This window comes from Rhagoletis zephyria, unplaced genomic scaffold, assembly GCF_001687245.7.
Source record: "Rhagoletis zephyria isolate East Lansing unplaced genomic scaffold, Rhagoletis_zephyria_1.1 Rzeph_scaffold_00398, whole genome shotgun sequence".
Taxonomy (NCBI): Eukaryota; Metazoa; Arthropoda; class Insecta; order Diptera; family Tephritidae; genus Rhagoletis; species Rhagoletis zephyria.
The window spans coordinates 159214-172858 of record NW_016157482.1 but is presented as its reverse complement, the minus strand read 5'-3'; the positions used below and the strand labels follow the sequence as shown (position 1 = coordinate 172858).

The 13645-nt window shown below is 31.7% G+C and overlaps 1 protein-coding gene across 14 annotated transcripts in view; it reads left to right on the top strand.

Moving 5' to 3' along the window:
• Positions 1–13346, top strand: part of Sap47 (Synapse-associated protein 47kD) — a 99670-nt gene extending 86324 nt beyond the window's left edge. For 11 of the 14 annotated variants that reach the window (XM_017611377.1, XM_017611376.1, XM_017611375.1 and 8 more), the window contains one exon: positions 12553–13346. In XM_017611377.1, the coding sequence (XP_017466866.1) occupies positions 12553–12788 (236 nt within the window). In that variant the 3' untranslated portion in view covers positions 12789–13346. Of the gene's footprint in view, positions 1–1644; positions 3609–3652; positions 3751–8259; positions 8376–12552 lie in introns of those variants that run through there. The other 3 variants (XM_017611383.1, XM_017611387.1, XM_017611386.1) reach the window with 3 other exon arrangements.
• Positions 13347–13645: the final 299 nt, after the last annotated feature.

Below are 13645 nucleotides of genomic sequence, written 5' to 3'. Positions count from 1 at the left end.
ATATGCTTGAGTTTTTTGCACTACTCTTACATCTTACGAGACTAAAAACAAATTCCCAAAGCAGTCCGAAAAAATATAGTTATAACCTTTTGATATGTGTATATGCAAATAAATACAGATCTTTTAGAGAAGTATTCAAATTTTTGAAAGGAAAGAAATTCCATACGTTGGAGACTTTTTTCAAAATTTGTTTTCAATTTATTTATTCCTTCCAAATAGTAGGTTTTGTCGTAGAAGCACAACAATTTAATTGAAATCTAATATTCTGTTTATTGTATTTTTTCAATCATCTGTATTTCGGGACCCACTTAAAAAAAACTACATAAATTCTACAAATTTTCATCAAATTTCGAACTTATTAATTATTTAAAACATTTTTGGGTATGCACTTTTTAACCCATACAATTTTAGTTTAATACTTTTTTTTTTGCCTGCCGACTTTTACATATTTTTCCATATAAGCAGACTTGCTTATGAAATAATAATCCGAGTTTTCGTGAATGTAACGAAAATACTATCACTTTACTATATGCTTTATACTTCGTAGCAATTCGGGTTCATAGCTTGATAAAGCTTGTGAATATTAAAAAAAAAAAAATTAACACGTGGTCACTTGTTTCAGTCACTGTATATGCAGCTTTGTACGAATTCCTCAACTTTTAAGTCCAAAAAATATTAATTTCGTCTTGTTCAAAAGCTTTCGTGTGCTGCACCCTAACTTTGTTGTTTTAAAACACTTTAAGAACATCTACTATTAGGAAGACAAATAGCAGAATTTTAAATTTTTATTTTTCAATTCAATACAAGAATGAATATAAATTCTCTTCAATTCAAATAAGTGCCCAGCAGTTTAACTTTACTAAGCAGTGTTTCAATTCAATCTCTTATAAAATTACATACATCTGTGAAACTTAGCCCATCATAAGCTGGCGAATGCAGATCATTCGGTTTCTCCATATTTTTTTACATTAGCAGATCTCATCATTTCCTACAACAAAGTTAGACTACATGAAATAATTTGCACAAAATCCAATTTTGTAAATCTTTCATTCAAATCGCAAACGAAAAAAAAAAATCATTTTTAAATCGCTGCAGTAACTCATTTACATAAAAATGGTTCTAGTCAATTTTTAGTTCCATTTTACAAAAAAATTACACGACTACAAGTACATTATTACATTCATTGACGTTTCGAATTTCAAAAAAAAAAACGCAAATTCGAACTCTTTCTTTCTTAGCTAAATCATAAAACACTAGTGCATTCGCAAATCGCACTTGTTCGTGCAAACTTTGTTTTCGTACTTCTTATTCACCGCTTTCTTCTCAGACATTACTCCGAAAGCAGTTTGCTTTACATGCATTTTAGCAAATTTGTGCCCTACCACATATCTACATATTTTTTGCACTTTCTTCCAATGAATTTTATCACTTAACTGTATTCATCTCATTGCTGATTTGCGCTTAGTAAAACCGAACAAACAAACAAAAAAAAAATTACCTAAAAAATTTGCAAATTTGCCATTCAATCAAACAAACAAAAACGAAACAACGTGTAAATTGTGTTTCTTTCTTTCTTTCTCATTTTTTCTCTCTCTCCTTCTTTTTTATCTTAACTTATATTGGTTACGTTCACTACGCCAACAGCAATGACTTTTAATTATTAAAATGAATGAATTAAGTCACGAAAGATGTTAATAACAAAACCCCAAAAACTAAACTGCATATAACAAAACCAGAAATAATTTAAAAACAAAAAATGTATATCAATTATCAAAATGCAACGTGAAATATCTACTTTAAAGAAAAATAAAATAAAAATAGACGTTAAATGAGTACTTAACTAGCGAGCATCAGTAAAGATTCTAAATTGACCAAACGCAAATATCACTAGAAAGAATCAAAAGAAATACGAAATTACTAACGTGATAATGGATGCAATCACACATACCCACACGTAAAAATACCGGCATATTTTGAGTGCGATCCGCGTAGTTATTAAATGGAAGAATTCTTTACGTACACCAAATTAGCCCACAGATACTTCTAGTTAAATATGTACATACATACTACATTTAAAAACTATATATATGCTTAGTATGTATAAGTGTGTTAGCAATAGATAAAACAACAACGAGTACTACAGTAACAATAAAAATAACAGAAAATAACTACATGCTGAACTACATGAATAGTAGGTACATACATACATGCATTTTTGTGATACACTTGCAGCCAATTTAAAAACAAATAAAACTTGCTTGAAGTAGTTCTTTATGGATGAAACTTACTTAAAGTTATGGTTACGTTTAATAGTATAAAATATTTCCAAGTAATTTTATTTTTTATTAATGCGGCTGTTAAAGTTTTTACGGGGTGATTGGTAATTTCATGAATTACTTATTTTAAGTTCGTTAAAAATCAGTGGTTTACTTCCTTACTATTACTTTCTGGTTAGTATAATCAAATACTTTCATACCTTCTAAAAAAATTTACCAAAGAATATCTGAACAAGACAATTTGGAATTTTTTATTTTTTTTTTTTTTTGTCGAGCCTAGGGGTGCCATTTTACATGTTTCGGTGACACTTACATATAAATTCATAAATTTTTTTTCCTTATACTTTTTCTACGGCCGAGCTTAACTTCCAACGGCCTGTTAGAAAAAAACTTTTTCTATTTTAAATGTTACTCGGACCAGGGATCGAACCCAGGTCCTACGGAGTACTAGCGCTCAGAGCTTGTGTGAGCAAATCCAATTTTTGGCAAAAAAATGTCAGTTACGCGGTTTTATACTTTAAACGACAATATCGCACACCTAGACCTAAAGTGAGCTAACTAAAAATTCACAGAAGTATATTTAATAGCTTGTGGATCGCACAGATTCAACGCAATTAATGCAAAGCCGGGTATAACAGTAGTTTTTTAGTCAATGAATATAATTATAAAGAAAAAAATATTTCGATTACCGATTTTTTGCTGTGTGCTGTGCTGTTATACTCGTAAGTCGCAGGTCTTTGTTATATCATTATTTTATTCTTAAAAGTGGATTAAGAAATTACCAACCACCCTGTATTTTACGTCGTTTACCATAATAAAGAATACTCATATACCACATACTCTACTTTTATTCATCATATTTTATGTACTTTCATTTTCCATTTAAAATTACTATTGCATTTTTCGTTTCTGTCGAATATTTTTCGTTCGTTTTTGCCTAAAGCACGCTTCTACTCGCTACTACCCCGCCTTAGTGCTGTCGCCTATTGAATTTCTAAATTTTTTTTTTCATTTGCCTGGTGCTCATATTCGCTTTTGCTTTCTGCATTTTTCCATTTTCCGAAATCAGTAAATGAAATTTAAAAAAAAAAAAAACAAAGCAAAAATTAATGAAACTGTAACAAATATAGTTTATGAGTTATTTTTATTTGGTAGAAAAAAAAGAAAATATTAAGATTATAATTTCCTTTGAAAGGTACTATGAGCGAAAGTACTCTACCGAAACACAAACAATAATTTATGGTTAATATATTGTCTGCTTCAATTAGTAATTCGTACAAAAACAAAACAAAAAAAAACCAATTTGACTTAACGAAAAAATTCATAATTATTTATTTACTTTTCTTTTCGTTTCGTTTTTTTCAATCATCTTGCAGAAGATTGAATGGATTTACGCTAAATTACTATTAAAAAAAACTAACAAAATTACTAAAAGCAAAAACCAAAGTATCACAAAAACTTTATGTAAACAAACAAAAAACAAGAAACCGCAATGATTTGAAAAAAAACCAAACTCCCAAAAAAGAAAGCTAAAACTGCAAATCCAATAAAAAGAAACCCAAAAAAATATGTTTACTCGATATAATAAAAAATTTACATAAAAAAAAATACCAAAAGTCAAAACCTAACTAAAAATTTTGTGTGGTAAGTTTAGAATTGTTGATTTTACAAATTACAATTACAATTAACTACACAATTCCTATGCAATTATCATTACGCAATCTATCAAAATTATTTTATACAAAATTTACTTACATAAATACATACATACCGTTATAAAAACAATAATACCCTAAAATGTTTAGCTAAATTTTGATTGAAACAAAAAACAAAATACAAAAACTTAATGAAAATCATATATTCGTATTAGTTACTTCGATTTACATTTTTTTTTTGCTAATTAGTGCGTTCGTTATTTTTGTCTAATTGTTCGTTCGTTCGTTTATTGGAGTTCGATTTTAAATTAAATGTACGTTACTTATCTGCTTTTATTAGTCTATGTATGTACGTGTGCAGTTGTGGATGTGCGCAAGTGCATCGGTGTGTGTGTGTGTGCGTGTATGTTCCTCTATGAGCCTACGTTTCCTTAGTGCAATCCTTTAGTTTTCTTTGTTAACTGTATGCAAGTGTGTCCCTTTAATATTTAACCTTTAAATTTATTAGAGTTACTAGCAAATTAGATTTAATTGGTTGTTGCTCTTTATTTCTTATTTCTTATTTGCGCTTGGCATATCCTTTTTACAGTGCGCAACCTAAAACATGATCTAAATGTTAATATATTGCTCCTTTAAATGTACGCAAGAAATAATAAGATAATAAGAGATAATTTCTCTACATTTGAAATTTCAGTAGTACTACTTTTTTTCTTCTTATTTGTCACTACAGCCGTTTATCGGTTTGAGAGGAGACCAAAAAACTTCGCAATCGCCTCTCTCAGTTGCAAAGTTGTGGGAGTTGTTCATTCCGAGTGCAGACAGGTCCTTCTGCACGTTCTGTTCGTGAGCGCCCTTGCTTTTGTTGGCCTAGTTCACCACCATACCAGCCTCTTGTGCTTCCTTCTCTAAGCTGAAAAATGCTGGCTTGCTGCTTGAGCAAAGTACACTGCTTTTCCAAACTACGGCTATGTATTTACCAGAGCAAACTCGACTTAATGGCTGGTACAAGCGCCAAACCTGTTCTTCGCTGTCAGCTTTAAACCACTCAGTCGGTAAACCGTCGGCTCAAAGGGCCTTGTTGTTTTAAAGTCGGATTATTGCTGTTCTTGCCACATCTTTTTTCTTTGTTAAACGCGCCACGTGTGTCGCTAGACGTCTGTTACCAGATTTCCTTCTTGTTTTTGTAGGAACCAGCTCCATAACTGAAATCATTGGATTGCTGCCTTATTCTTTGATAGAAATTTCGAACCGTATTTCATTGCACAGCAGCGCATGCGTACCTTAGCTGCAAGAAAATGTTGCAAGATCCTTAATTTTTATTGGTATTTTCGCTAACAAAAATTTTGAAAAAGTAGCTTTACGATTTGATGTCCTAGCAAAAGTAAAATCTAAAAAAAAAAGAAAGAAAACAGCATTTTTCTTCTTCAAACGACGCCTTCTTCCCATAATATTTCCTTTATTCCATACCATAATACCGCCTAATATATTTTAAGTTACCGGTTTTCTTTGACCAAGAAAATCGGTGAACATTGCTGCAATTGCCTTCCCAAAAACTATCCCTCAAATTATTCCGCCACCTGAAACTTCCTTTTTTTCGGTGCGCTCGAGCCCACTTCATCTATTGTTTTGACGGTCTATCAACCAGAGACCCAGAATAATAATTATTTCATGGTGGAGTTTTAAAAAAGTCTTTTGATAATAATTATGTGTGAGGAAAATTTTTTAAGTCATCGATAACTATTATTTTAACACTTATATAATAAAAGTCTTTCATAATAATTATCAGCGAGATAAATATTTTTAATTCTTCAAAGACTTTTATTTTGAGACTTATATTATAAAAGTCTTCTCGTAATTTTTTTATGTCTTTTCATGATAATTATGAGTGCAAAAAATTGTTTGGCTTAAAGGAAAGGGGCTTGCTCAAACCATTTCGGGATTAGTTTGGGACCATTTCGCGGTTAGGTCGGGGCTAGTTGGAGAGTACTTTGGGACTAGATTGGAACTAGATTATATATGTATGTAGTCCCGAACTAGTCCGAAACTAAGCTCCAACTGGTCCCAAACTATTCCCCAAATAGTCCCGTATTGGTCCCCAACTAGCCCCGAGCTGATCTCCAAATAATCCCGAAATGGTCCTCAACAAGCCCCGTCTTCTAAGACTTAAACAATTTTTTCGCACTCGTAATTATTATGAAAAGACTTTTATAATATAAGTCTTAAAATAAAAGTCTTTGAAGACATAAAAATATTTATCTCCCTGATAATTATTTTATATATATTATTTTATAATAAAAGTCCTTGAATGATAATTATAGATGACTCACTCACTGGTTGACTTTTTTTCTTATAGAAGTTATGTCTCTGCCAGCAACGCGTATCAATTGATGCGGAAATTTATCCGAGTTATTTCCTAATATAGCCAAACTTGCTTCGAAATGTCCCTCTTTCTTAATTTTTGGTTCACTGTGGGCAAACTCGGCAGACACTTTGTTGCGGATAGCTCCTCCATTTGGATTTATTTGTGCAGCTCGAGTTTCGCACGTTGAAAACTATACATTCAGAGCAAATACGCCGGTAACTTTATTCATCGCAACTTTTTATTGCTTTCAGGTTTTTGTCTTTTTTATGAAGCTTCTGAGAATGAGGGAAATTTGCGAGGCGTTGAAATAGCACTAGATTGCGTATATCAATTACCTGGGCCCGAATCGCGGCAGTCGATATCGAACGGAACTCGTATCGAAATTTGATTTTAGGATCACAGTTTCGATAGAGAGTGCGCTTCGTCAATTTATATTGTATTGTATTCTGGAGAAAACAGCTATAATTTTATTTGATTCCAGTAATCCACTCGATACCGAATAACTTGACTAAGGCCTTGTTCTCGTAGTGAAGTTTTAGTTGTTTGTATAAAATGTATCGTCCAAATATCGAGCCCTTGTATAGAACACTGTTGCCGAATTTCTATTTCGACTGCCAGCTTCTTATGATTCACACAGCGCATTACAAAATTGAAATTAGCACTTCCAATCTTCCTTAAAAAAAAAAAAGCAATGTACATAAACGTGCAGTTACACGATCAAGAACACGCTTTCAAGTTGATCACACATACTGCTTGTCAAAATTGATGTCAGTTGACAGCAGTGACGTAAGCTGCTCGTAACTTGATAACCAATTAAAATATCGTCAACGAGGAAACTATGCTCGCCTCGTTTCCGTATGCTGCAGTACTGGAACACACTAACTGTTCCACACGACTTGAAAGTGAATATTGAGATCAAGTCGATGGTGAAGTTGTAAAAATGGCAGTGTGTTAGTAAAAAAGTGTAAGTGTATTGCAACTTGAAATGCAAATTCTTGATCGTGTAACGTCCAAGTAAGTAACATGCAATTTTAAAATATTTCCATACGAAATTCACTTTTTTTAGTTTTTCTTTCATACGGAATTCTTGTTTCTTTTTCATTTTTAGTTAACCAACTCACCACACAAAATACAAGAAAAAAACTTCTAAATGTTTTTTTATATATTTTCCCTATTATTCCTTTGAATTGCTATTCTCCTACTATGAGTGTAAGAATTAATAAAAAAAACAAAAACCAAAGTCAATTAAAATCCTGAAATTATAGTGAGGTGCAAAGCTGCTTTTTTCTATATGAATTTTTTTTTTTGCATTTAAATCTGTTTTCTTCCATACTTATGTATGTCTGTTTGTGAACTTCGTTGAAATGCTTTGAAACGTTGAATCTATTGAAAATATATGTATTAAGCATCAGAAGCACTATACTTTTTCTTTATTAAATTGAGTTCAAGTTTCTGTTCGAAATAAATGTATATTTGCTTGTTTTTTTTTCATAAAAATTGCTATTTTAACGCTTGACTTTAACTTTAGACGTTTGCGATGATTTAATTTTTTGCTTGCTTTTTGGCATTCATACATTTTTTTTTTATATGTAAAATCTATACAAGTAGACTATTATACATTTTATATTTAACAAATAAGTTATTTTACATGACCAAGCGTCTGGCAAGAAAGGAAGGAGGATTTCAACATTTAAGGTTTTCAAAAAACCCATTGCCATTAAAATATGCATAGGTACATATGTATGTAGGCAATCTAACCAAATTTCTTAACACGGACATTCACGATGAATATTCATAAACACGTGAATAGTATTCTTGTAAATCTTTGACTTTTTTTTTTAATATTAAAACTCGCACCATTATCTATTTATTTTCAAATTATTCAATTATTTTTATTTTTACATACACATACATATATGTATGCACCACTGATTATTTTATTTTTTTTTTGTGGTCTTGAAAAAAGATTATATTACAGTTACGGTGCGTATTCCGAAAAGAGTACAAGTCTGCAATGGTCTTTGCCTAGGCTATGCGCAAAATCCTTAGAAAATACTATGTAAACTTAATTTGAATTCGAAGGTAGGCGGCATGTTTTTTCTGTTCCATTCCAGCTTAAATAATTCAATTGGTGTGTGGTAAGATAAAGCATGTAAAAAAGTGCAATACTCTAAGGGTTTTTGGCTTCTGATACATAAATACGCATGTATGTATGTACACGCATATATAGGGTGTCTCAAATTGATGTGGTTTCTTTTTATTAAACAAAAAAAAAATAAGTCAAACTTTATTTTCCTTGTCGTTTATTTAAAAAGTAAGGCCATACTAAATATATAAGAATTGATCGATTGAAGGAGAAAATCACTTAATACCAAGTTCAAAATATTTAGCAATTGATTACACAGACTGATATGCACCTTGTTTTACTCAGAATAAAACGTTCTTTGCAGAAAATTACTTAAATGTAAATGCTTTCTTGTAAAATTGTAGAAAAAAAAACGACCAGAGTGGAAAATGTAAAAAAAAAATTGCAAATTTCAGACTGTTTGCAAATTTGTTGCACACATTCGAACTACACCAACCAGAATATCTTTCCGTACAGTGGTTTTTTTTTTTTAATATTTGCAAGGTTTTTCGTAATAATTTTTTTTCGTTCATTTTTAATAGAAATATAGATCCTTGTGCATCAAATGGCATATAAATTAAAGATTCAAAGTTTTTATAAAATTTAGAAAAATTTGACAAATTTTCACCAAAAATTTCAACGTTTAAACAAATTTTTTTAGAATTTTTTTGTGTATGCAGTTTTGTAGTACACTCAATTTTAGTGTAATAAAGTACAAGTTTTAAGTGGCTATAAACTACTGTTGAACGAAAAAAATTTATTACGAAAAACATTGCAAATATTTACAAAAAAAAAACACTGTACGGAAACATATTCTGGTTAGTGTATGTATTTTCGCAAAAGCCATTATTCTTTCCAAAGATATCTACATATATATAAACTTAAAATTGCTGAAAAATTAAAGGTGTTGAAGCTTGTTTTTTAGGTGATGTCGGGACAAATAGGTTTTTTATGAATAACTTGAGAACTTAAGGGTTTTAAGAAATATCCTCTCTGCCTGTATATAGTATAACGAGATCATTTTGAGACATCCTTTATAAAAATGTGCTGCAGATAACATAAATATCTAAATTCCTTTCTTGCTTTTCGCTTGATGAATCTACATATATAGTATATATATATATGAATGTGTACATATGTATATCAATATTAATTCTATACATTAAACACATACTTAAACCAATAACGCTTATGAGCTTTTATATATATGAAACAATTACAGTGAAACCTCGATATAATAAACTTTGATAAAACGAAAAACAATATGACAAAAATTTTGCTGAAATATAACAAAGAACATATTAACGGTTAGAGTCCTAAAGCCTCTACATAGCAAACTATACTTGTAACGACTTTTTTCCGCAGGTTGCATTTTTCGTTGGAGCGATGTTTTAATATTCTATAAATATAGCGAAACTATAGATAGAATGAAAAATTGTCCAATCCCGTCGACTTTGTTATTTGGAGGTTTCACTGTATTGAAAATCTAGTGATGCTATTTACATTTAAATAAAATATTCACATTCATAAAAAAAACATTCGCTAAGTAGGTTTTGAAACGCTTTGTTTATGAATACCTACTATTAATGTATATTTCTCTTAGTTTAGTTTTTAACAGATCCGGCACTGAAATTTTACAGTAGAGCAAAAAAACGTCTTTTCTTTGAAAGCATTGCCTTGATGGGCGCTTTCCTCTTCTGTTCTTGATTTATCTAGTGGATTAGGTAGACAGATAGTCAAGGATAGATACTAACTAAGCCCCCTACCTTTTACTTTCTCTCCTTAGCCTAAAATCTCTAGATAGCTCAGTAGAGCTTTAGGGGATGCTTTAGGGAATAGAAGTGCATGTGATGATGGAACGTTACTTCTCTTCATATTTTCTTGGAACGGCTTCCCAGCTTAAAGATTTGATGTAATGATGTCTCTTTGCCAGAGTTGCAAAGCACGAAAAATCATTAGACCATATTCCTAGCTTATCGAGCTGGCTTCTCGGTCTGCAGTGTCCTGTAGAGGATTTGTAATAATCCTGCGTTTATCCTGTTAGAAGCTTATGCATATCACTTCATGTTGCACCTCTCAACAATGATTTAGATTGGTGAAGTCGGCTGATGCATTGTCAGTGAACTTTTCTCAATTCATTATGCTCTTTTATATTGCAAGCTATAGCGCAGGTCTAGCAGTTGGATAACATTGCCTTCCGCAAGAGCATTAAGTGTAAAACTCCAAGCCAAGCTAAGTTATAGCTTTCAGCGCTCGCACCGCAATATATAACATATAGCTGAATAAACTGCTGGAAGACTGAAATGTGATGGACGCCTGAAAAGTTGTTTTTGGAGTTCTACCCCAAGTTTGTCTATTCACTCCATGACCGAAAAGGATGTAACACCAAATTATATGAAATTGGTTTCTACCCAGCCAGCATTTTAAATCATAAGCGATTCGAAATATAGTAAGTAAGGGGAAGGAATCACAGAACACAATGTACCTCCTCTCAGGATGTATTGGACTCACCTGGGAAAGAAAAAAGTGCCGTACGCCCAGCTCATATTAAACAAAAGCGACGCTTCCCTCTTCTTCGGTTAGTTCAAAATTTGTTAAGGCCTCTACGAGAGAGTTGGCCCCAAATTCTGATTATTTTGAAATGAGCCTAATATGATTTCCAGTGCAGCGAAAATTCTAGCTGGAGACCTAAGCAGAGGTGAAGCCTAACGGGATCGTCTAGGATTACCAGACTTATGTGGAATAACTACGACCTACTTAAAACCGGAGCACAGTTAGGAATGAACAAGTAAAATACATGCAAACTCGCGGCTACCGTTGAATAGGTTATGTTGCAGCTGCGAAGAGCTCGACACAAAGACGCAGTTAAAAACTTTCTCCGCGAGTGTCCAGATCTTTGAAAAAGCGTGGCTAAAAACAATTGGTTAATACCACCTTGAACTAGCATTATTACTCGAAATAGGAATTAAATTTGTATGCCGAAATTGGCATCAGGAAATCGAGGGAAACATCTCAACCGTCGCACTTGGATAGTCCGACCCCATCTTTCTGTTTTAGCTAAACCCTACACTGAGCTTTTTTTTAGTTTTGTAATATTGATAGATATTTTTGATCAATTTTAAGTGGAAGTTTTGTATACAAAAATTTGTTAGGACAACTTTGACTAAACTCAAGAGCTGCGGCACTAAGATTTACCCTGTCTTCTTTGGTTACATGGAAAAAAGCACTAAAATAAAAAGAGGTCGAAGGCTCGGAATTATAAAATTCAAAGTATTTGATAGGTTTTGAAAGTAGAACTTAACCAAAATTTATAAAAAAAAACACAGGAAACTAATTTCATACCAAGTAATGACTTTTAAGTAAAATAATTAAATTTTCGTGAATAATCCGGATCTGATTAAAAAATTGGAGTATGCAGCTATCCGGATAACAAAATGAACGGATATCTAGAAGGCAAAAATAACGGATATTAACGGCATATCCGGATTTTATCCGTCTACACGAGTATCCAAGCGAATATCCGAATATACGGATAGTCCCAGCCCTACATTAAGGTATTCAGATCTAAGCGTTTCAACACTACATGAAAAACTCTTAAATTCATCGGCTATACTAAGGCAATATCACTCAATATTGCACTTCATATGCAAACACAAAACAGCTCAACTCCATTTTGTATAAACTAAAAATGCAAAACAGTTTAACTTTTAATAAATATTATTATTGTACATACATGCATACCTACATATATATATTTTTACATATGTATTTATATGAATGGCTTAGAGGCGCTTAGCCAACAGTTTATTATTAAATGAACCTATACATATATATATAATATTTTTTATAATCTACTTGCGCAACATAAGTACATAAATAATAATTACTTGCATACAACAATAAACAAATATATGTATTTCAATGTACACCCGTACCCACAATACTCCTTAAAAAAAAAATATTACTCGTATAACAGTTAATTGTATTCAATTTTAAAATAATGTGCTTAATGAATTTCAATGAAAACTGCCACTTACGCAAAATTTTATCTCATTTTCCCCTCAAATAAAAACCTATCAAAAAATACTTCCGAAAAACAACTGTTGAAAAAACACATACCACGCGCATGCGCAGAAGAACAATGGGAAAAAGATCTGGAGGCTGAGTTAAAGGACTACGAAGTGGTAAGCGGCACAACGGGCGCTACGACAGCCGCTCAGAATCGTGTTGCCGCCGTCAACAATATGGATGGCAATGGCGACGACGACGACGACGAAATACCGACAATATCAAATCTGCGCACACGTTCAACGAACAACGATTGGGAGGAGTATGCCGATCTTATCGAAGATACCGATGATTTAAAGTAATTAAGAGCCTATATCGTAGCTTCTTTTAACTAAGTTCACACCTACATATATGCATATATATACATATAGTTAATTATTCGTATTATTACCACCACTACCACCACCATCTCCACCAGTACCACTACTAGTACTTCTACTACTACTTACTATAACCACTTTCTGCCGACCCATTATGCAATTAATCATTTTTTGATTTTTTTTTTTTATAATCAACTTTAATAACTGATTATACGTGTACTTGACTTGTTGTATTTGACGTTAATTTTTTCTTGTTTTTCTTCTTTTTTCTCCATTCCAATGTAATTTCCAATCCCACCCTTTGCTACCGACGGCTTTACTTTTCGCCCCCTTTTGCCACATTTTTACTTTATTATATGCAATTTTTTGTCACACTACTGTAACTTTAACTGTATTTGTGGTTTTTGTTTATATACATATACATACACTATTTGGAAACTATATTGCTTCCACTGAATTGTAACTAAATTAAAATAAAAAAAAATATTATACCTTTACACATGTGTGTATGTATAAAAAATTAAAATTTGTGACTTTATAATGCGCAATTAATAAAAAACATATATACTTAAAATTAAAAAATAATAAAAAACGTATATAATAATTGTTTACATGAAAATATAAAACATTCGAAACTGAATTATGTAGAACCCTGAAGAGTTTGAAACGGGCCATGCTGGGCTATCAACGTGCCGAGGAGTTCTTTACACTTTTTTAGTGTAAATCACAAAAATTTTCAGAGCTTCTCTTGCTATTTTTAAATTAAAAAAATAGGTTTTACTAAAAGTTGGAAAACAATTGTTTGGTATTTATCCAAAAATTTATTTTCTTTAACTTTT